The sequence below is a fragment of the Tenrec ecaudatus genome, chromosome 3 (genome assembly GCF_050624435.1).
Source record: "Tenrec ecaudatus isolate mTenEca1 chromosome 3, mTenEca1.hap1, whole genome shotgun sequence".
Taxonomy (NCBI): Eukaryota; Metazoa; Chordata; class Mammalia; order Afrosoricida; family Tenrecidae; genus Tenrec; species Tenrec ecaudatus.
Genome location: NC_134532.1, coordinates 122,845,790 through 122,870,704, shown reverse-complemented (window position 1 = coordinate 122,870,704; position 24,915 = coordinate 122,845,790). Strand labels below are relative to the sequence as shown.

At 40.0% G+C, this 24,915-nt stretch overlaps 1 protein-coding gene across 2 annotated transcripts in view; it reads left to right on the top strand.

Annotated features, from left to right (window-relative positions):
- Window positions 1-1,410: 1,410 nt before the first annotated feature.
- Window positions 1,411-24,915, top strand: part of METAP1 (methionyl aminopeptidase 1) — a 60,533-nt gene continuing 37,028 nt past the window's right edge. Inside the window, exons 1-2 of one of the 2 annotated variants that reach the window (XM_075543998.1) lie at window positions 1,411-1,642; window positions 23,057-23,108. In XM_075543998.1, coding sequence (XP_075400113.1) covers window positions 1,529-1,642; window positions 23,057-23,108 — 166 coding nt within the window. In that variant the 5' untranslated portion in view covers window positions 1,411-1,528. The remainder of the gene's footprint in view (window positions 1,643-23,056; window positions 23,109-24,915) is intronic. The other variant, XM_075543997.1, reaches the window with a different exon arrangement.

The window sequence follows — 24,915 nt, the reverse complement described above, 5'->3', positions numbered from 1 at the left end:
TAAAAACTGAGCTGATGAAAATAAATGGAGATAGAGTATGCAAAAATTATGAAGGTTCCAGGGTGTGTGAAGTTTGGGAACCAATAAACCACCCTCAAATGTTGATAGTGTTTAAAAGGAGGTACTGTGGGCGATTTTTTTCCCATTGAAAAATGAAAATTAAAAGAATTTACATATTTGAAATATGGAATAATATATTAAATCCCAATTTACAAGACATAAAAAATAAAAATAACAGAACTTTCCTACGTTTTGAAGTTTTCTCATATGTATATAAAGTTTTCTTAATTAGTTCCTGTCATTTTAAAAAATCATTTTAGTGAGGGCTTGGACAACTCCTATCACAATCAGTTCTTATCTTTTTAATAGGAGCCCTGGTGGCATACTGGCTACCATAACTTCATTAGCCCTGCAAACCACCAGCACACTGCTGAGAAAGATACGGCTTTCAATTCCAGCATTCTGTAACTCTATTCCTGTAGTTACAGCGCAGCTCTACCCTGTCCTATAGGATTGTTAGTGACTTTTGTTTTTTTCCTCTACTGACAAGCACAGGCAGGTGGTGTTCAAATACATCAAAAATGGCAGATCTGGGCAGCAGTTGGATTAGGTCAGGTTGTAGGAAATAACCTCTTAAACGATTTTCAACTCTGCCGTTTCGAGAGTAAGCAATTTGTCTCCCTACGTGGTTAACCCAACCTTTCCAGGGGCTATCTGCTCCTGTAAAGTGTCAGGGGAGTCGGCTTGAGTCAGGCTAGCCTCCGAGGCAGTGGATTCGGTTGTTCTGAGTCTGAACTTAGCAAAAGTATTGCTTGTGTTTAATATCTGGTAGCTGTGTTACTAGCACTGTAGATCATGAATGGAGTGTGTGAAAAAATATTTGGTAGGAGGGTGAAGCACATGCAAATCTCAGGCCACCGCGTCATTGGCAGCTCGCTGGCTCCCTTTTTGGGAATCACACACTGTCACCGCGGAAGAGGACTTAAAAAGGGTAATTACTTTCCAAGGAGCAGCTGGAGGCACCCACCGCCTGCCGGCGTGAGGGAGTAGGGGTCGCGCCGGCATCGCCTCGCTGGGTCCAGACCGAGCTCGAGGTCTAGGGCCTCTCCTGGCGGGCCTTGAAGGTCGCGCACTCCACGCAGGTCGACGTGGGGGCTGCGCGGGGCCGGGGCCGGGCGGCAGCGCAGTCCCACGTGGGCGCCGACCGCCGTGAGCCAGGGGCGGGGCGGAGGCCGAGCGTTAGCTGAGAGGCGGGGCCGTGGGTGGGCGTGACCGGGGCGTGGCCGAGGCCGCGCGCGCCGGCGGGGCGGGGGCGGGGCGCTAGCTGCGCGCGCGCGGGTCGCAGGCGGAGTGCGCTGCGCGTTCGGGGCCTGACTGGCGCTCCTCCCCCTTCCGTGCCCAGGCCCGCGGCGGGAGGAGCTCCTCCCCCGGCTCCGACTCCCTCCTTTCCCACCCGACCCTCCTCCCGGCTGCTCCTCCTTCCCTCCCTCCCTCCTCTTCTCGGTGAGGCGCTCCGGTAGCAGGCAGCATGGCGGCTGTGGAGACGCGGGTGTGCGAGACGGACGGCTGCAGCAGCGAGGCCAAGCTCCAGTGTCCCACCTGCATCAAGCTGGGTATCCAGGGCTCTTACTTCTGCTCGCAGGTAGACGCCCTCTTCTCCGCGGTGCCGGGCCCCTCCGTTCCTCTCGTGCCCTCGCGGCCGGTCCGAACGCGCTCCACCCCTTCCTCTGGCGGGCGCGCTGGCCGCTCTTCCTCCCCCGCTCGCCCGGGCCCGCGATGCCGCCGTGCCCCTCGGGTCTGCGGGGGTTCCGGGCCGCTTGGGACGGAGGCCACGCCGGACGCCGCGCGGGGGCGCGGTTGGCTGCGACCATGTGGGCTGGGGGAGGAAATGGGGTTCCGCTTTGGGGCTGGTTCCTGCTCCGCCTTCTCCGCCTGGGCGGGGCTGCCTGGTGTTCGGGACACCTGGGGCCAGGTGGGACGCTCGGCAAAAGGAGCCACCGCCACCGCGAAATCCTGGCTGCCACAACTCTTGGCCCGCCCCCCCCCCACCCCCGGCCGGAGGCTGGCGGGCTAGATTGGGGGGCGGAAGCGGCCCTCTGTTGTTTTGTTTGTTTTTGTTTATTGAATAGTGGGCTGCTTGGAGGCGACCGGAAACGCCGGGAGGAGGAGGAATGTAGCCCAACTCTACGTGTTACTGTTTCACTAACACCTCTTTCACACTTAAGCAACTCTGGGGGTGAAGAGGGGTCTGCGTAATTCATTCTTATTTGAGACCTCAAATTGTTCATCTTTCCACTTGACATCCCAAATTGTAATGAGACACTCATTCTTAGAGATGAGTCACCTCTCCCTGTTACTGAAGTTCCCATTGAGTGAAAAAGACAGTGCCATTGACGGGTTATGCTTTGAGGGTGTGTAGTGTACTTTAGTGCGTTCTGTGCAGTGCAAACCCAGCGTTGAGTGGGTTTTTGACTAAACCGTGTGTTCGTGTTTATGTCTACTGTAGAGGAAGTCCCAGTGGAATGTTTCTGCTGCATTTTGACGTTCAGAAAATTGGCTGGGTAGCTGTAACCACGGCTCTCTTAGTTACAGTCCAGGATGTTTTGTAGAGTTAGTGTCCTGGGGGTAGAAGAGCATGAGGACCAGGTTAGGCTAGACTTACTGTGTGAACTTGAATTAGTCGAGTTAACCATTCAGAGCACCAACCTCATCACAAAACAGGACAGCAATGCCTTTCTGTATCATAGGTCACATGTTCTTAGGCCAAAATTATTCAATAAGCATGAAAATAATGGTAAAATGTAAGGCAGTCATTTAAAGGCTGCAGTAAAATGTAATAGTGCCATATTAAAATATAAGGAATAATTCTCAAACTACTAGATAAAAATGACATAAGTATTTATTAGGGAGTAAGTCATGGGGAAGTCCTGTATTGTTTTGGGCTTGTTTTTGGATAGGATATGATCTTTGCCTTTGTATCATTTGGAAGAAGTTGCACATGGAGAAGTGTTGCTTGGTCTAAAAATAACAGTGGGACTACTCGACTTGGTAATGTTAGTACAAGTTGTTTTGATATTCTTTAAGGTAATCTTCAAATTCTAGTTTATGGAGGCCGATTGTGGGACCTATGCATAAACCAAAAAAATTGTTTGCTTTTTTAGCCATTGTGTAACATCTGAGTGGAGTAAGAGGCTTTTGTAATGCTATATGAATTATTATGTATTGGGCTGCCTATGCATTAGGCTGCCAATCATAAGGTCACAGGTTGAAACCACTAGCTTGTTCGAGGAAGAAAGATGGCATTTTATTTCTTTAAAGAGTTACAGTCTTGGAAAATCATAGGGGCAGTTCTACCTTGGTCCTCTAGGGCATCGATTCTGTGGCTTTGAGTTTGAGATACCTATATGGCAATGTCAGGTGAGTGTTGGACTGTTTCCCATGAGGATTGATAGTGTTGGAAAAGCCAGGGAGCATTTCTACTCTATAGTTGCTATGCATTGGAATCCACTTGATGGCAGTGGGTTTTGATAGTCTGTTTATGTTTATCTTCATACCCATAAAACAAATGGGGGTTCCTGCAGGGGTCTAGCCTGTTTAACCAGACCACCTCTTCTAGGTACAGCTTTACGCTCTGGCTCTGTCCAGATCGAATCGCATCTATTTGTTTAGTTCTGGCATGAGACCTGATTAACGTCCCCTAAGCCAGTTTCCATATTTGTGATTTAATGATGAAACTAGGGCTTTTTCTGGCCCCCACATACTGTCTGACTCAGATTGTCTCTAGGAACAAACTGAACAGTACTACAAAAGGACTTCCCAGAAATCCCTAACAGAAATAAGCCATTCTCAGTTGCACTGTTATATTTCCTTTATAACATTTTACAATATTTGTTAATCATTTTATTTGCTTTCTTGTTTATCTTTCAGAAGAGCTTCATAAGTAGCCTATGTTGCTCACTGCACGGTCCTCATTTCCTAGTACACCTCTGCATGTGCGGTTGTTAAGAGGCTGTCTGGTCAATTCTGACTCATAGTGACCCTGCGTACAACACGATGAAACACTGTGTGGTCCTATCTTATCCTCACAGTTGTTGCTGTGTTTGAACCCAATATTACAGCTGCTCTGTCATTCCATTTTGTTGAGGTTCTTCAGCATATACAGTAAGTGCTGAATACAATTGACCAGTGTATTTACCAGTATAGCATAAAAAAACAAACTCAAACCCATTGCCATGAATTGATGCTGACACATAGAGACCCTCTAAGATGGTAGAACAGCCTTTGTAGTTTCAAAGACTGTACCTCTTTATGGGACTAGAAAATCTGATCTTTCTCCATCATAAGTGCTAGTGGTTTCGAACTTTTAATCCTGTGGTTAGCAGCCCAACATGCTACCAGAGCGCACTTCAGAGATAATGCCAGTTCAGTCCCAGACCACCACAATAAAGCCACCATAATAAATTACATGAGGTTTTATTGTTTCCTAGTGCATATGAAAGTTAATGTGTATTCTAGACTGTGGTTTTTGAAGGGTGACATAGCATTATGAAAAAGTTTGAAATAGTATGAGAATTACTAAAACAACCTAGAGATACAAAGTGAACACATGCTGTTGGAAAATGATGCCAGTAGATTTGCTCAATGTATGGTTGGCATACACCATAACTTTATTTTTTTTAAATTGCTTTTCCTCCTGGGATGGCTCACTGTTGTGTGCAACAGAATGGAAAAACAGGTCAATCCCCAAATTAGAGTCCTTTACACCTTATTTTTGTGCTTCCACCCATCCACTGCGTGGCAGTCACAAAGACTTAGACCAAAAGAGCCATTTTAAGCAATTTTACTTCACTGCACATTCTTTATGTCTTAACCAATATTTTGGGGAGTGTTCTATCAAAGCTGTATTCTCTATATTTTTTCTAATACCTGAATAAAAGAGAACATGAAACAAGAGATATCAATTGGATATTGACTCAAAGCAGAGAAAACCAGACTCTATTCCAAGGCATTCAACTGTCTTGATGTCCTCAACAGGTCTTCTGTCATTAGAGTGCAGTGCATCAGATCTAGTCTTGAGATGTTCTCGAAATTCAGGTGGGTTAGACTCAAGGTTGTATTTAGAGTCTTGTGGACTTGTTTTAATTTTTTTCAACTTCATCTTGAACTTATATCTGAGCAGTTGATGTTCTGCAGTTTCATTTCAATCACCAAGTTCATATTTTCCAGATACTGTTCCTTACTCTTTCCAACTTTTGCATTCCAATCACCAGGAATTATTAAGTGCATCTTGTTTGTATATTTGATCAATTTCCGACCGGAGAATTCTTCAGTATTTTCATCACTAGCTGGTGTGGTTGATGGATGGACTTGAGTAAAGATCGATTGGATTTCTTTGAGGGTGGATAGATATAATCTGCACTTCATGATGGATTTAACAAGATCATTTCTGACAATGAATGTCACGCCATTCTTCTTGATTTTGTTATTTCTGGCATAGTAAATCATGATTTTCTGATTCAAAATGGCCAATACTAGTCCATTTCAGTTCACTAATACCTAGAATATCAACCTTCATGTATCCCATTTCATTTTGTACCACTTCCAATTTTCTTCAATTCATGCTTCTCACATTCCAAGTTCCAATCATGAGATTTTGCAGCTGTTTCTCTTAACCTTAGTTGTGCCCCACCAGTAAATCTGGAAGACTCCACTTCCACAGGCTTTACTGGACTCAAGACACCATGGTCTGCTCCCCTCCAAGAAATCATCCCCTCTTCAGTCACACTTTGAATGCCCTTGGACCTGAGGAACCCTGTATGCTGGCAGTATTTCCCACAGTGTTCTACTTCCTTTGTTTAAGCTTTCAGTATATGAAAATGCTTCGAAGCTGTGCATAAGGTTTTCAGTGGCTTCCTCCAAACTAGGGAGCCCAGTCCTTTGTTGTCTGTTCTTAGTTTGGAAGCTCCCCTAAAACCTGTTGTGTGACACAGCTGGCATTTGAAATACCAGTGACGCAGCTTCCAGCATCACAGCGAGCCACCACAGCACGATGGTATGGCAGACTGACAGACAAGTGGTGGCTGAGCACATAGTCACCATTCTAAGTTAGAAGGGTGAAATAACAGGATAAACCGTTCATGTAGCCTTGTTTTTAGCATTAGCAGTGGACCCATTTTTATACATGCGTTATAGGAAAGGACACTTTGTAGAGCAATCATTTAGTTTCTGTTCTGTATTAAAGTTTTAATACAATGGGCTAGAATAGAATTATTCTGCTTAATCTTGAACCTCTCTCTTTCATACTTGGACCGGTGGTGCATTCAGCTTAATAATTATGTCTTTTTATATGATTTCCTTTGATTGGTATCAGATTTGTCTCTAGCTTTGAGGAAAGAAAAGCAACATCAGAAAACCAGTTCTGCACTCACTTAAACTGGAACTTTGTTCCTCAGTGAGTATGCACTTCGCAGCTACAGTTGAACCCTGAGGTAGTTCATTGTGCCAACAAACATGGGGTTAATTGAAGGGTGAAGGTATAAATGGCTCAGTGAGCCTCCCCTTTCTAGTTCTCAGCTCTCTTGTTTTCTGATGGTCAGACAAGGGGACAGCTGCCTTAGCCAGTTCCCTGCTTTAGCTGACAAGGCTCAATTCCTGCAAGACATCCCTGAGGAGAAGCCACATGGACCTACCCCGATGCAGCCCTGGGTGCTGGAGCAGCCGTGTGGAGACCCCTGCAAGTGCTGAGATGCTTCCACATTCACTGATTCGGCTTTCCTCCTGCAGTGGGCATCATTGCATGTGTTTTGTGAGATGGAGGAGGACTTTGTGGATTGGTGTTGGACATATGGATTAATGGGTTAATGTTGAACGTGAGGGCTTGGGCAGCACTGGTTGGGATGTTTTCTTGATGCACATTTAGCCTTTATATAAAACTCTCTCATACACGAGTTTCTGTGGATTTGTTACTTTTAAAGTATCTAGATTAACACAACCCCCTAGAGTAGGATCCTTTGAAGCTTCTCCCACATTATGTATTGGGAAAAAATGATCTATTTGTCTCCTTAGTTTGCCTGTTTTATTATTAGTCTGAGATTTCCTGCTAGACCCTAACTGTGCCTTGGCTCTTAGGCATTTCTAAACCTGTTTGCTAGTGTAGTGTTTATCTTGGTTATAACTTAGCCTCTTAAAGGGTAGTTCCAGAAAATCCTCACTACCATAGAGTGAGTTCTGACTCATAGCAACCGTATAGGACAGAGTAGAACTGCACCTTTGGCTTCTAAGGAAGACTTATCTTTAAAGGAAGAGACAGTGTAATCTTTTCCTGAGAACCCTGCTGGTGGATTTGAACTGCTGACCTTGTCACTACGCCACCAGAGTTTCTTCAAAGGGGTATAGATAGTATTCGCTGAAATTATTGCTTTATTAATTCTCATTGTAAAGTAGGAGACAAAAAGAAACTTGTCCATATTATGAACCTCATGATTTTGCCTTGATAAAAGGTCTAAAAGCATCCCATTTCATTAGATTCTGAAGGCGGCTATCCTTTTATGATTTAATGATTTTTATTTACTCCAATTCATTTATTTCCTTTACTCATCATATCTAGATCCTTAAATCATTCATCAAAAAGCTTTTAGACATAGCATGATTTCTTTTTGCAAGGTAAACCTGTAATAGGGATGGGTTTGATTATTTGACCACTTGAATATGAATAATTTTCCATTGTTTACTACTAGACTACTGTAGAGAAAACAAGAGCAATTATTACATGAGTAATTGAATATTGCATTTGAATGTAAATGCTCAGTACTTGAAAATCAGAACCCTTATAAGAATTTACTTTTTACTAATTTGTATTTATTAAATATTGAGTAGAATGAAAGATTCTTAGTAAATAGCTATGCTCTCATGGAATGTGGCACAATAGATAGCTGTAGACCACTATAAAGCCAAAACAATGTTAGTAAAATGAGTAAAAGCAGAAGGCCCCTCATATTTTTTCCCCAACCATAGTTTCCCAAATGTTTTATAATGAAAACTGTAAATGGAAAAACTGAAAGAATACCATAAATAATACACATACACCTATTGACATCTTGCTTATTTGCTTGGTTTATATATGTGTGTAATGTGTGTATTTGCTAAAATTTGAAATTAAGTTCTAAGTAACATGGCACTATTTATTAAATATTCAAGGCACATCTTCTAACAAAGGCATTCTTCTTCACTACAATATCTTTCTTGTTAGATGCTACTGAGTTGGCTTCTACTCAAATCAACCCGATGTGCAACAGAAGGGAGCACTGCATTGGCCTCACAGTTGTGATTATGTTTGGCCCGTTGTTGCAGCCACTTTGTCAGTCTATCTCAGTCTATTGTGGGTTTTCCTCATTGCCACTCAACCCCTACTTTACCTAGTATGATGTCCTCTTCTGGGGAGTGGTCCTTCCTGATTATATGTTTAATGGATATAAAATTAGGTCTTGTCATTCTCACTTCTAAGGAGCATCCTGACTGTATTTGTTCCCAAACATTTATTTATTCTGGAAGTCCGTATCAATATCCTTAGCTACTGTCTTTTAAAGGCATCCGTTTTTCTGTCTGCCTTATTCATTGTCCAGCTTTCCCATGCACATGGGGAGATGTAAGATATCTTGGTTTGTATCTGGCACATCTTCGTCCTCAAAGTGACGTCTTCGCTTTTGAATGCTTTAAAGAGGTCTTGTGTGGCAGATTTTTTCCAGTTCAATACGTCAGTTGATTTCTTGACTGCTGCTTTCATGAGCATTGTTTGTAGGTCTAAGTAAAATTAATTCTTTGATAATCTCAGTGTTTGATCTATTTCTCATCATATTGTTGGTTGGTACAGTTGTGAGGATTTTGGTTTTCTTTACATTGAATTGCAAACCATACTGAAGGCTGCTGTCTTTGATTTTCATTAGCAAGTATTTCAAGTCCATGTGTTTTCTGCAAGCAAATTTGTATCTTCTGCATATAGCAGGCTGTTGGTAAGCCTTCTGATTCTATGTTCTTTTTCATATAGTCCAGCTTCTCCGATTGTTTTCTCAGCATCAATAAGTAATGATGAGAGGTTACACCCTTGATGCACAGGTTTCCTGGTTTTAAACATGCATTATTTCTTTGTACTGTTGGGACAACTGCATTTTGGTCTGAACAGACCAACAATGAGCACAATGAAGCATGAACACAATGAAGTGTGTGGAACTCCCATTCTTTTCAAAGTTACCCATAGTTCCTTATGGCTCACAATGTCGAGTCTCTGCTTTTAGCCAGGATCTATGTGACGTCAACAATGTTATTCGTACCATGTCCTTTTCTGCATCAGATATGAAGATTGGGTAGCTCCGTTGATGTGCTGCTTTAGCTGTTTTTAAAATTATCTTTAACAAGATTTTAACTTCACATGATAATGTTACTGTTCGAAAATTTAAAAAAAGGAAAAAATAATGATACTGTTTGATAATTTCCTCATTCTCTTGAGTCACCCTTTTTTGGAATGGCACAAATATGGATCACTTTCCATTGGTTGCCCCAGATAGCTCTTGTCCAAATTTCTTTATATAAATGAGTATGCCCAGTGCTTCATCATCACTTGCTGACACAGTTCAGTTGGTATTCAGCAATTCCTGGAGCTATATTTTTCACGAAGGCTGTCAGCGCATCTTAGACTTCAGTGGTATCAGTTCTTGCTACCTCTTAAAGTGGTTGAATTTCAACCATTTTAGGTACAGTGATTCCGTGTGTCCTTTCTTTGGATGCTTCCTGCATCTTTCAATATTTTGCCCATGAAATATATCCCCAAACCAAACCCACTACTACTGAGTCAATCCCAGCTTGTAGTGACCCTGTATAGGCTCTCCAAGGCTGTAATGAGGCTGTAAACATTTATAGGAGCAGGAAGTCTCTTTTTCCTCCCACAGAGCAGCTGGTGGGTTTGAACCACCCACACTGCTGTCCACTTATTAATGGTTACCCAACAGTACCACCTAGAATCCTTCTATAGTGCAACTCTGTGCTTGAGCTTTTTGTCAATTTTTGTAGGTAGAGATATGCTGAACAAGTTCTTCCTTTTTGGCTTTTTAACTCCAGGTTTTTGCACATTTCATTTAAATTTCACCATTTCTTTCACCCAGTAACTGTTTAAGAGCAAATTCCAAAGCCTCATGCTTTCTTCTTATATATGTTCTTGATATCCTTTAACTTATTATATCCTCAGTCATTAGTGCTTACTGTATCATAATCTATTCTTGAGATGTTGTCTAAAATATTTTCCAGCTAAAGAGCCTGAGCTTGTGTCTTTAGGAATGGAAAGTCACTTTGGATTTTGAGCTGACCAGAGACATTATCATGTGGTTTGGTCTAAAAAATCTGGTACTGAATTTTGCTGTTAACTGCTGTAGATTTTTGCGGTCACCCTTGTTCACTCCAGACACAACAGAATAAAACACTGAAGAGGAAGAAAAAGGGTGAGATTGTGATTTAGAGATGAAACATTGTATAGACTTATAGAGCATTATTGGGCTACTGGGCAAGGTTCTTGATGTTATCAATGATTTTGAAGAACAGGACCCTGGGTATTTCATTTTTGGCAAGAAAGAGAAAGGTTGGTGTCCTAGTGCAGTTAAGAAGTGTTTATTATGGTTACTTTGGTTCTTTCATTTACTTAATGTACATGTATCATGAAATACAATCCTTTAATTAAGATGTTTTATGAGACAGCTTCCTGATTTATGAATGGAGAATAATTCTATTAGCCCCCTTAATGAAAAGCTTGAATTTGACGTAGGTTTTGTGTACTGAATATAAAGCACTCTGAAATTCTCTGAGAGAACTAGTAAGCTGTTTCGGCAGCTGCTTTTCAATAAATAGGCTGAATTTCAAAATGTTACTAAAGTACTGATTTTAATAGAATCAGAGACTGGTGGATTATGTTAAATAGGTTAAGTGGAATAGGTTAATGGCTGCCATTAAAGTTTTTCTTTGTGACTTTCTTGGTGCCTTGTGACACAGGGAGCAGCTGACCATTTGAAATATTTGAAAATAGACTTGGGAAAATAATTGATAAGGCTTAGAGTTAAGCCTTACTTTGTGGAAAATGGAATTAAAAGGAAATAGAAATCCCACTGCCAACAAGTCTGACCCAGACATCTGTTACCATGGAACAGCTGAGCCAACTTCTCCTGGACCTGTTGTGAACCCTAAGTGAAAAAAATTCTGTGGACAACATCATCTTCGCTTCCTTTCAGCATTTCCTCAGCAGTGACCATCATTTCCTTGGGGGCTGGATACCACCACAGCCCAGCTGTCTAAGACATTACATTTTGATGTGGCTGAGGTGCTTCATTGAAGATTTTAGAGTCTGAATGTGGTCATCAACAAACGTGGTACTGCTTATTTTCTGAAACTTGGTGGCAGTTTATAACATGTATGAGACTGACTTGTCCCGCGTGGATTTCCAGCATGCCTCCAAGAAGGAGATGAACTCATGGGACAAAGGCTAGACAGAAGGAAAAATTCCACTTGTTGGAACTGCCTTAAGAAGATAAGGACCACAGCATGATAATCCAGAGGACATTGAAGATGTCTCCACAGACCTGAGGAAGAATTTACTTTAGAAAAATTGAATGAAGGAACCAATCCTGAGAATCTGATCTTATCAGAAACAATGTCAGCTTGCTCAAGTTCAAGCTAGAAGAGAGTTGCACCCTCACTTCCTTTGTAGCCCACCTGGTTTTGCAGGATCTCTTTGATTATAGTAAAGCTGATAAGTTTAGCATGTCAGGAGCCGAGATCTTTTTATATTAAGAATGGCCCACAGTTCTTTGGGCAAGTAAATGAGGAGGGCACAGAGGCCACCTACCACAGCAGGCACTGCCACTTTCTGCATGTTGATGCCTGAGGAGAATTCCAGTGCCAACTACCCATTCCTTTATCCAGCACAGTCCCTCAAAGAGGCCAATTTTCTTCTCCTTAGAGACCAAGCCTGGGGTAACATTTTCACTTTTTGTAGCCAGTAAATCTACTCTCCAGAAACAAATCTTGAATTTCCTTAGTAAGTTTAACCCTTTTGCCTGAACACTGCTATCTGTTTTTCTCTCTTACATGAGAAATCTCTTGTGATTAATTTTATTAAAATATATCCATAGAAAGGAATGAATGGGATAATTTACTAACAGCTAAAAAAATATAGTGGAATTTTCCCCAACTTTTTGAAGGCTCTCGTATTTTCTACATTCTTTTTAGGTAGATTTTGAATGGAGGAGAGCAAGGCATACTATTTGTTTGAAATAGACCTGTGACGTTGGGTTACACTGAGAAGGTACCACCTTCCCACCTGTGTCATCAGAGCAGTGCTGCTTTTATACCGTATTAAGTTTTGAAAACTATACTAGATTTCTTTGACTAAGAAAGACAGAAGGAGAAATGTTTGGAACTTCACTCAGTTCTCTAGATGGCCAATATTTGTCATTAACAGTGGAAAGTGTTTTTTTTTAATGGAAAGTATTAATTTATTAAAACTCAAGATTGATGATGATATTCTGCATAGTTTGTAAATATTACCTCCTGAGAGGGAAGACTTGGAAAAACTTTAATGATGAACTCATGGAAGTAACTCATTGAAAGAGAAGGGCCACGGACAGAAAGAACATTGAGGAGTAGGATAGAAGTAAAAGAAAGGAGTAACTTGATTCTTTTGGCGTCTGTTGGTTGTCCAGTTCGTCAGAGAGTAGAGATGGGCAAGTGTGCTCTGGCTCCTGTGGGGAGAGCTCAGTTACGGGTCAAGGAGTCAACTTGTTTCACACACAAGAGCAGGAAATTATAAATATGGTATCTGTTAAATGCAAAGATCAACATTTTTCAGAATGTACTCTTGTCACCTATGTGGTATGGCTGAAAAATGGTATTTAGTTTAAAATACTGGTTGTGGAAAATGGTGTGTTACTGTACTTGAATAATATATCTGTTTTACACATTTTGCAGTGGTAAATATTTTTACTTTTTAAATTTGGTTTTGGTTATTGAAAAGATATGTATGCACATAGTTTAGAGTCAAATAATTCTAAAAATCCCCACTGCAAGGTCTCACCACTTTAAACATTATTTTAGCATAGCTTGATATTTTGGTTTTAAGCCTTATCTCAAGACTTCCCACAATGAAAGAAGACTTAGCACTCTTTACTCTCAACATGCATATGCATGTTGTTTGAATGTGTAAAATGATTTTGACAGTACTTAAAAACATTTTTAATTACGTTTCAAGAAAAAGTTTACACTGCAAATTAATTTTTATTTAGTAATTTCTACACAGATTGTTCTGTGACATTGCTTGCAGTCTCTTCAATATAGCAACACTCTCCTCATTTCCACCCTGAGTCCTCCAATTTCACTCATCCAGTGTTCCTGACCCTGGATCTTTATCCTCTTCATTTTTGGGCAAATGTTGCTCATTTGACCTCATATATTTGCTGTTCCAAGAACAACATTCCTTTGTGCTGTTGTGTATTGTGTAGATCAGCCTATTATTTGATTGAGAAGTATCTTCCAAGAGTGACTTTGGTTTCATGATAGAAGTGTGACTTAGGACAATAGTCTTGAGGGTCCTCCAATCTCTATTAGACTAGGAAGTCTGGTCTTCTTAATGAATTTGAATTTCTTTTTTATTATTCTCCCAATATAATATAGCCGGGACCTTCTATTGTGTCCCTGGTTAGTAGAGCAGTATTTGGGCCCCAGTCTCTTTCTTCTGATCAGTGTGGTTCCTGTGGGCTAGTAGTTTTTAGACTAACTACTTGTTTCTTTACTCTCCTTTGCTTCAGGCTGGAAGATACCAATAGTTCCTATCTTAGATGGCCACTGGCAAACTTTTCAAACCCCAAATTCAAGGGTTCCTGGGGGGTAGGCTAGGGGAAGGAGGGGATAAAGGGGAGCTGATATCAAGGAGTTCAAGAAGAACGAAACTTTCAAACCGATTGTGGTAGAAATTGTACAATACTGCTTGATGTGATTGAACTATGGACTGCTACGCTATCTGTTAGAGCTCCCAATAAAATGACTAGATTCTATAGGTAAAAAGAACCCCCCCCCCCAAGTCAAATATGTTTTATAACATATTTAAGTCCAAAACAGGACAAAGACAAACACAAAACAACACAGTATAAGAAAAATGAAACATCCAGATGTGGGAAACTTTCATTATGAGGCCCGAGTGATATCCAAGAGTTCATGGTCATACGGCTAGTTATCGAAGATGGGAAGCAGAAGAAATTCATCACAAAATCATGATTGGTGACAGATCAACTCATTGCAGTCACAGACAGGACTCTGGGATACATGCACTTTCACAGATTAGAAAAGCTTACAGGAGTGGTTCCAGGGCCTCTGACCACCCTGGTTGAAGTAGTATTCTTGACCATGTGACTCTGGTACCTCAGATTTCATCTAAGGCATGCCTAGCCTAGTTCCTGAGAGGTCAGACTGACCTGACACTCCCTGCACTGGCCAGAGTAGCAGCAACAATCAGCTTTCAAATATTACCTGACTTTTTGCATTGCTGGACGACTATAGTCAAAAACGTTTAGAATGGCAATTGGAGATCTCTAGTGGATTAAAGTTCCCTCTGTAATTGGTGACCTTCCTCAAACCGAGTGCTCAGAATTTAAGCCTTAATACAGGTGTTACTCACCCAAGTATGATGTACAGCATGCGTTTATGATGTGCACAATGATGTGCCATGACAGTAGTTTAGTATTCTGCTTAATAGCTATGTGACTTTGGGCATGCCACTTAGCCTCTGTGTTTCAGTTAGAATTTTCATTTGTAAATCTGAACTCATTTGTAGGTACTGAACTAGTACCACACCCACAGTGATAGCCCAATTAAAAAGAAAAATGGAAGAGCATATACTGGAGAGGATGTGGAAAGACTGGAACTCTTACACACTGCTGGTAGACATATAAATATGTACAACCATTTTGGAAAGTAGTATGACAGTACCTGAAATAACTGGCAGTAGAAATACCAGATGACCCATCAACACCATTTAAAAGAAATTTTTAAAATGTAGTTACTAGTATTTGAAAGTGGAAGATTTTATCTAAATTTCACAGTTTTCTAGTTTCTCTGGAACATTAGAAAACGTTGTTGTGGGAGGTGAGTAATGACTGCCCTCTTGAGATTCTGATAGGTGCTTTTGCGTGCCACATTTCCCAGCTGTCAGTGACAAGTGCCTGGTCTCTATTGGCATTTGAATTTGCCTTGGTGACTTAGTGGTTAGGAGTTGTGCTGCTAAGCTTAAGATAGGCAGTTCAAAACCACCAGCCACTCCTCAGGGGAAAGATGGGTGTTTGTAACTCCAGTAAAGAGTTACTGTCTATGAAAGAGCAACAGTCTCAGAAACTCAAGGGGCAGTTCTGTCCTATGTAGGGTTGCCATGAATTGGAATCAACTCACTGGCAATGACTTGTTGTTTTTGCATTTATTCAATCCACGAAGGTTTTGGAGAGTTGAAAAGATGTTCTCATTTTCAAATAATTCTTTTTTAACTTTAGTTATCCTACCAGAAAATGCTTTTGATTTTTAAGATGTCAATAACTTAAATATTGAGACAGTTGGAACTTCTAAAGCTTGAGCTATAAAGTATCTAAAATTTTTGCTCCATGCATGGGAGAAAGATGTGACTGATAGTTGGCTTTCCGTTAAGATTACAGCTTTGGAAACCATACGGGACAATTCTACGCAGTCATATAGTGTCTGTCATTGTGAAGAAGAATCAACCCAGTCATATAGGGTCACTGTGAAGAAGAGTCAACAGCAGTGGGCTAACTACATTTATGTTACAAAGTTGGAAGAGATATAGAAGATATTTTTAATGTGAATTTTGGGTCAAATGTAACATTTATTTCAGTCTTAACACAGTTCTTATTTGTACCAAAGCAAGATTCCAATGTTGAGAAGAAAAATTCTATTCCTAATCCTATCTCAGGTTTTCACTGTCCTTCTTGGGCTCTGGTATTCATTCACACAGACAATTTTGTGCTCTATTTTTGTACTTGATTTAAAAAAATTATAGTCTGTGTCAGATTCTCTAAAGGGTAGTCAATCTCCATTTAAACTCGTCAGTAAAAAGATCAACAGCTGCCATAGTGATTAGCATCCCTGTCATGGCATCATGTATATGGACACACCCATCATAGAGCCTCAGACATGGGTAATTGAATGAATGCATTCAGTGAAACTTCCTTTGCCATTTGAGACTTCTTTAATGATAAGTCTGTAGGTATTTAGAAAATGATGTTGGTCGTTCATGAATTTATCCAATGTTTGAGTGTTTCTGATGGCTGGTTTTTATTTTTAAGCCGTGGTTCCTACCTAGGCTTGCCTTTGTGTCTGAATACCTTGGTGTCCTGCCAAAGAGTTGTCACTGGCTGTGCTCAAACTAGTAGTAGGCTTTTATTTTCTGCAAAGTCTGTGTGCAGGTCAGGAAGTGTACTCAGACTTCAGGAACTGCCGGCTCTTACATCATGGTTTTGATAGTCTGTGGGGTCTGTAGGTCAGTGATGCAAGTCACATAAAAGCCACAGTAATCACAGTCTGATTTCACAAACCAAGAATTTCGGTCCAGGTTCATATGTGCTCAGTTAAAGATGCCTGTTTTAGGTGCTTCATCTTTTCAAATATAAAATTTCCATTACTGTAAAAGAAAGAAACTATAATTAATGATAATTATACTGAACACTTACTTATTTTGGTCCATGCCCTTATGTGCTATTGTTGTAAATATATTATAAAATTTTGCCAATTTGACTTTTTACAGGTGTTCAACTGATAGCAATTAAGAGTAATCAACTGTGTAACACTAGCCATTAATCAGTGCAATTTTATTATCATAATTCAACCTGCCTCCCACTCCACCATTCACCTCTCTAGAAATCAATCATAAACTTCAGTCTCTACACATTTGCCTTTTCTTGCCTATGTATAGGTCATATATGTTCTTTTGTGATTGACATATGTCACTTAGCATAACATCTTCAAGTTCCAGCAATATGTATGGTAGGATATATCAAGACTTTGTTTTGGCTTTTGAATGAAGGGTCCATTGTGTGCTTGTACCACATTTTGTCCATCCACTCATCTGTTGATGGGCTTTTTCTCACCTTTTGTCTATTGTGTATTGGGCTGCAGTGAGCAGGAGGGAAAAGCCTCTGAACCTCTGTTTTCAAGCCCATTGTGAATATGCCTAGAAGTGGTGTTGTTGGGCCATATAATTCTACATTTATTTCTGGAGGAACGGCTGCCCTTCCCCCAGGGTGGCTGTACCACTTTGTTTTCCCACCAGCAGTAGATGAGGGTTCCAAATTTCCCACATCATTACCAGCATTTGTTTTCATTTAATCTTAGCCCTCCTTGTGGGAGTGTTGAGCATTCACTGTGAATGAATGCTCCCTGCTTTAAAATTCAGGAAAGTGCAACATAGAGATAGATCTTTTTCTCCTTGTAGCCAATGAGTGGCCCAGCACAAAAGGATATGGCTCCAAGCCCATGATTTTAGCCACTGTCCTGAACTTTGAGAATTGAATATATTCTAGAAAAACTAAGGTGCTTGATTTGTTTTTGTTCTTAAACCCACACGGGTTATCCCTACTAGGTTTCCTTGTTTGGTGTTAAAACTAATTAGGTGTCGTTTTTGGTAACATTTTATTTCTTCTTTTACCTCTCTTCTTGGTGTGTCCTTTTGTTGTCTTGCTTCTCTTTAAATTCGTAGATGAGCTTTTTGTGTTCTTAAAGGAGTCAGTTGGGATAGAGATGTTATGTTGAAGGAAAGGTGTCAGTTCCTATGAGAGTAAAAAGAGATGATGGATGATGCATCTTTATAAAAATATTTTGTTCACACAACGTATTTAGAAATGTTTTAGAAACAGGTTGTATCAGGTTGCTAACTATGTGGTTTCAGTCTGCACACATTTTAGTTAGAATGGTTTAGTTAATTAAAGCCGGTCCTTCTCACTCTCCATTAAGGTTTGGACCAGGCGTCTTCAAACTAAGGCCCACGGACCACATGCAGCCCACCGAGGATATTTATCCAACCCGTTGGGTGTTTTTGCCCCTTTTTGTTTTTTACTTCAAAATAAGATGTGCAGTGTGCATAGGAATTTGTTCCTATATAGTTTAAACTATAGTTTAAACTATAGTCCGGCCCTCCAACGGGTCTGAGGGACAGTGAACTGGCCCCCTGTTTAAAAAGTTTGAGGACCTCTGGTATATTTAACTTTAGTAGTTACATAAAGTGCGAACTTTGCTGCCAGCTCAACAGTTCATCACATTGTAAATGACAGATGTGCATCTTGATCAGTAGCAGTCAGTCTACATCTTTTAGATCCTGTCAGTGTTTTCTTACTGTGTGTCTATTACTCTGTTAGCATGATGGTAAAGCATGTGTTTGTGTTGTTCTTTGTCTCACAACAATGAATTGATAGAATGTTTCACAAAAATGGATACATTGAAAGATGGAATTGGGCAGCAAGTGCAGCAAAAAGATAACTGCTTGAGGATCTGGTACATAGTTGGCACACAGATAGCAAGGCACGTACATGTGTTGTCTCCTTGTCTCGCAGTGAAAAACCCACATGGCTTTTTACAAACTAGGATGATCTAAAGAGCAAATTGACCAGCAGAGGTAAAGGTGCAGGACAGAAGCAGTGATCGAGTTGAATTTGAATCGACCACAAATGGAGTTCTGGAAGAAACAGCTGGCTAGGATTGTGGACTTTACCTTCTTAGACTCTGATTGTGAGCCAGAGGAACTTGTGCAAAGACATCAATGAGCACAATGGTTGTGACGACAGGATGAAGATGTTGCAGAGAAAGAAACATTGCCGAACACTTCACATTGCAAGACCTCTCCGAGGTGTAGAGAAATGTTGGAAGCTGATCCAGACCTAAGGAGGAGTATGACAACCCTCGAAGCACTGAGAAAGACGGTCAATCTATGCCACAGTTTATATAATTAGAAGGTTAAGAACGCCACAATAATTCTTGGTAACTTTTTAAACCAAGAAACAAAACATTAATTCTCAGTATTTTATGTACCAGTATACTAAATAAACATTAGTCTCCCCATTTTCTCCTATTATGTTTATAACAGAGTTTAAAGCATTGGGGGCTCATACAGCGCTTATCACAGTCCATTGTGTCGAGCACTTTTGTACATTTGTTGCCATCATCATTCTCAAAGCATCTGCTTTGCACTTGAGCCCCTGGCATCAGCTCATTTTTTCCCTCCATCTCCCTTTCCCCCTCCCTCATGAACCCTTGATAATTTATACATTATTATTTTTTCATATCTTACACTGTTCAACATCTCCCTTCACCCACTTTTCTGTTGTCCGACCTCCAGAGAGGAGGTTATATGTAGATCCTTGTAATCGGTTCCCCCTGTCTACCCCACCTTTCCTCCACCCTCCTGGTATTGCCATTCTCACCAGTGGTCCTATATTAGAGTTTTTACTATTTTTACAAACTTAAAAAGTTATACAGCAATTGTAATTTCTCCGCATTTCTGATTGATTTACATGGTTATAGCTTCCACAATTAGTTTCACAGTTCTACGCTCTTGTGAAAAGTGGGTGCCTGTATTTAAATCCAGATTCATGGAATTCTTCCAGACTACTGTATTTGGGGGAAACTGTTCTAATTTAAGGTTTCTAGTTGAGTCAGGAATGCCCTTGACTTCAAGGTTTCATCAGGTTGTTCCTTGGTTATAAACCCTTTAATGGCTTTATGTTGTAATTAGAGTAGAACAGAATTCATAACAAAATTTATATCATAACTGTATCTTTAACCCTGCTCTTTACCTCTTCTCATAACATATCTTTACTTTTTAGCATTCATGATTTAAACACCCAGTTAATTGTGTAATTCTCTGTGCAATTTATATCCATCCTGCCAGAATGAGCAACATCCTGCCTGTGTTTCTCACTGTTCTGTACCTAGCACAGTGTGTTGGCAATGACAGGTGCTCAGTATTTGTATGGATGAATAAATAATTAGAATTGTTTATGCTTGTTTGTATGTATGTGGGTATTTATTTTTCTAATGAGTACATTCATCACTTTCCCTAGATTTTCAAAGGATTCAGTGAAGATTAAGAATTATATTGCAGGAATTAGTATGAAGATATTCATCAGTTTCAAACTACATTTGAAAAACAGGACACATATTTTGCTACTAGCAAACATTGACAATTATGTTGTAGACCATAAAATTCACTAGAAAAAATAGCTGTATTGGGCTATATTAATATAATATTGATTTAATAACCCAACGATTGATACATAAGATAAATGGCAGCAGGGTAGAATTGTCCTGGAATGGGGAGTTGGGAACTTGGGTTTTCTTTTTTCTAGTTGTGTGAGTGCAGATAAGGTTGTTTAATTTCTCTGTGTTGCAGTATCATCTATAAAATTACGGTTTCATCATCCTTTGTTTACTTTTAAAAATTACTATTTCAAACTTCCTTGGATTTTTCTAGCACCCTCCAGGGGGCAGTATTGCATACTTTGGGATGCCCCCCACACAAACAAACAAAACTTTGGGTTGTCTAGATGGTACCGTGTTGATTCATAGTGACCCTGTAGGACTTGGTGTAACTGCCCTGTGAGCTTCTGAGACGAACTTTGAGAGTAGAATGCCCCATCTTTCTCCCGCACAGCAATTGTTGTTTGGAACTGTGGACCTTGCTGATCACAGCCCAACTTATAACCACTAACCTTGGGAAACAGTGTTCTAGAGGGAATACATTTCTCTGTCTTTTTCAACTTTTAGAGTCTGAATATCTTTGTTTCATCAAAGCCTATAGTGTGATCCTGCTTTCGTTACTTCATCTCTTTGACTCTCTCTTTCACCTCATAGGACCTTTGTGATACTTTGGGCCTAGTTAGACAATTCAGGGTAAGTTCCTTATTTTAAGGTTAGCCGATTCATCCCATCTATAATCTATAATTCCCCTTTTCCTATAACCTAACATATTCTCAGTTTTCAGATATTAGGGAATGGGCAATTTTGGGGGGCCCTTAGTTGCCTACTGCACCTCTCATCCTCATAGACAGACGTGGCTCAGTTTTAGCTTTAGTTCTGGGTACATTTTTCTACATCTGAGGTCTGTTGGGGTTTTCTTGCATTAACTTTTGCAGGCTGTGGAGGATACAAGTAAAGGGAAAGTAGTTGTGATTTTGAGGGAGATACCACTCAGAGGCCCTTGGCGAGATGTCTAAGAAGAGCAATTTCATTGTCACTGGTGTAATGTGGTTGGACCAGTACACAGTGCTAGGGATTGTTGCCTTTCTGGGTTCTTTTGGTTTATTCTTTTTCATTGCCTTACTCATGTCTTGCTTATTGTTTGCCAAGATAAAATATTTTATTGCAGTTGGTGAATTTTCAGAAAGATGTTATCTGTATTTCATTGATTCTATTCAGAGGCATCCAACTGTATTAGATCCTAACAAATTAGGGATAACATTGTGAAAAAAATGGGAATTCTGCAACACTTGTTCTTGTGTCGAGCCTATCCACAGACCAAGAGAGGTAGTCCTTCAACTAGAACAAGGAGATTTCAAAATAAAACAACAATCCACACAATTAGACAATAGGTCACATCATGATAAATGGAGAGAAGATTTAAGCTGTTTGGGATTTCATTTTACTTGGATCTACCGTCAACACTCGAGGAAACAGGTTCCAAGAAATCAAACAACACATGGCATTGGTAAGATGTGCTGCACGAGACAGCTTTAAAAGCAAAGATGTCGCTTTGAGGATTGGGGTGCAACTCATACATGGGGAAGCTAGGTAATGACTAAGGAAGACTAACGAAGAATTACTACCTTTGAATTCTGGTGTTGGTGAAGAATACTGAATATAACATGAACAGTTAGAATAACAAATCTGTCGTAGAAGTACAGTCAGAATGCTTCTTGGATTCTCACACACTCTGGACATGTTAATCAGAAGGTGCCTAGAGAAGGCTATTATCTTGATAAAGTACTGCCAGTTTAAAAGAAGACCCCTCAATGAAATGGATTGAAGCAGTATCTGCAACAATAGATGTAAATCTACCAAAAATTCTGATTGTTTCGGTATAGAGAACTGGTTTATCCTATTGTACATTAGGTTGGTGTGAGTCAGAGATGACCCAGCAGCAGTGTGCCTCTTTTGTTTTTATGCTTTACTAAGATAATATTGAAATTTGTAAATTTTCCTAGTATGAGAGGGCTTCAAAATGTTCATGGGAAATGGATTTAAAAGATACTAGGATTTCTATTTTCATGAACTTTAAAAAACCCTTTAAACTTTTAATGATTTGTTTAAATAATTTTGAACTTTGAAGGTAAGATTATGAAAATGAAAGCATAAAGAAAGTATATCAGGCTGAGGATTCCCTGGATATCCTAAATGATTACATATCCCAACCTACCCAGAGGTGCTGTGAAACATAGGCCTGGTTGTCTTCTTGCAAGACACATCCTTGCAAACCTCTCTGTCAGCAAGCATGCGGGGCACTGCAGCTATGTGTGTTTGACGTTCTGCTTGACTGGGGATAGGTGGAGTTTGAGCTTTGACACTGTTACAGTGAGCACAGAGCAGATGTAACTGTGTCAAGTTTAGTGGTAGTGTATGACTAATTTGGAATCCAACTACTTGAATAATGGAGGGACTCTCTAAGATTATCTTTTTCCCAGTGCATTATTATTTATACTTACTTTGCTAATTTTGAATGATTTTAGTAATATAAAATTATAATATAACCATGAAGTAATAGGTTAATAGGCTAATGTTTCTTGCTTAATTGAAGTAATTTAAAGTTTAGAGTGTTGTTGGTAGTGAATTTTTAAAGAAAGCTGTTGCTATTTTTCCAGCTTTTCTAGATATTGTAGCAAATGAAATCACAGGTTTTGAATTTTATAAAGTGTATGATAACTATTGTAAGCAGTATCTTGTAAAAGTTTTTAATTAAACTAATTTATATATTTTATTTTAGGAATGTTTTAAAGGAAGCTGGGTGACTCACAAGTTACTACATAAGAAAGCAAGTAAGTAAAGTCACGTACTCTTTGACTTTGAAGTGACTTTTGTATAGACAAGAATCATTACAGTTCTGGCAATAGCTATTTGTCCTGAAAGCCCACATTTTGACATTTTTTGGGGGGATGTATCCTCTTTTAAACAAACACGAGGTCACTGAGGTAATACTCTAATCTTTTGATTCCCTCTTTGCTTTGTTAGAAGTGCTTGTACATTACAGTTAAGGGGTGCTTGAGCTATTTGATTTCCTTTAGCCAGATCCCTTTTGTTTGTTGTCTATTTGACTTTAGGTTGCTTTTCATATTCAAAATTATATTCTGTTGGTTTTTGTGTTGTGTGTGTGATTTAATTTTATTACATGCAGTTTAATGTTGATGGTAAGCCTTAAGTTACTCGTGAGATACCAGTAAGCCAAACTCTTTACTGCTTGCTTGCTACTGCTTTTAGCCACACTGCACGTCTGATTTAAATGGGCTTTTTTGCTCTGACCACTCATCCTGTAAATTCACGTCATGCATGTGGCTGGGTTAAGACAGCCTATCACAAGTGCCTGAAAATTGCCAAGGGCCTTATGTTATTATAGCATTGCCATTCTGAGGGTCAAAGGCTTGGCTGGGAGCGCAATGGAGCGGGACTGAAGGTTTCTGTTTCAACTTACTGGTCTTCATATTTTATATTCCTCTGCTTTTGTATTTTCTTTTGTGCACTTTGCTGATCTAAGCCTAGCAGAGTGTTATACAGTACCTAAAAAAAGATTTCATTGAAATAAGTAAACTCCTATTTGAGGGAAGACCCACAGCTTTTGAGTTAATTCCGACTCATAGTAACACTACAGACCAGAATAACACTGGTCCTTTAAATGAGCAGACAGCCTCACCTTTCATTTCTCCTAAGGGGTTTCTGGGTTCTTTTAACTGCCGCCTTTATGGTTCGCAGTCCAGTGTGCCATGGGGCTCCATTTGAGGGGAAAGGAAATGCATTTAAAAGATAAATCTTCTGTGTTTGTATAGAAAGAACTCTATGTTTAAAGGAATTGGTAGTATATTGTGGGAGGACATATTATTAGGTAGAGCTGAGAGAAAATGATTATGGATAAATGAAAGATTTTATCCAAATGAAAATGACAGAATTTGTTAGAGGATAGAGATGATTTATTACAATGCCACCTATTTACCTTTATTTACTGGCACATTACATATTATTTGTCATTGTTATGGAAGCAGATTACAGCATCTTTCTCATGCAAAGCCATGGGTGTCTTCAAATCCCTAAGCTACCTTCTGATTAGCAGTGGACCTACTTTAACCACTGTACCACCAGGGCTCCTTATTTCATTCCCCACAGCATCTTAAAAAGCTGCACTTTGTAATTGGAAATAGTAGCGAGATAGAATATTTGCATCTAGGTCTTCATGTGATATAAAGCCAAAGTCCGAGCTCACTGCCATGGAGTCAGTGGTGGCTCATAGCGACCTTCTGGGGTTTCTAAGACTGTAACTGTTTATGGGAGTAGAAAGGCTGAGGGAGTAGAAAAGTCTAGTCTTTCTCCTGAGGAGCTCCTGGTGGTTTCAAACTGCCAACCTGGCAGATTGCAGCTCTGCACTTAACCATTACACCACCAAGGCTCCTTTCATGAGGTATACTGGCCTGTGTTTTACTTTTAATGTTTTTTGTTTGCTTCCAGTGTTAGAGTAACCGTAGATCCCTATGAGTTGGAATTGACTCAACAGCAGCACAATTGTCTTTTACTTTTTCTAGTCTCATAAGTTGTGAAAAGTTGTCTTTCATTCTGTTTGTATAGACTCAAGACTCTTAC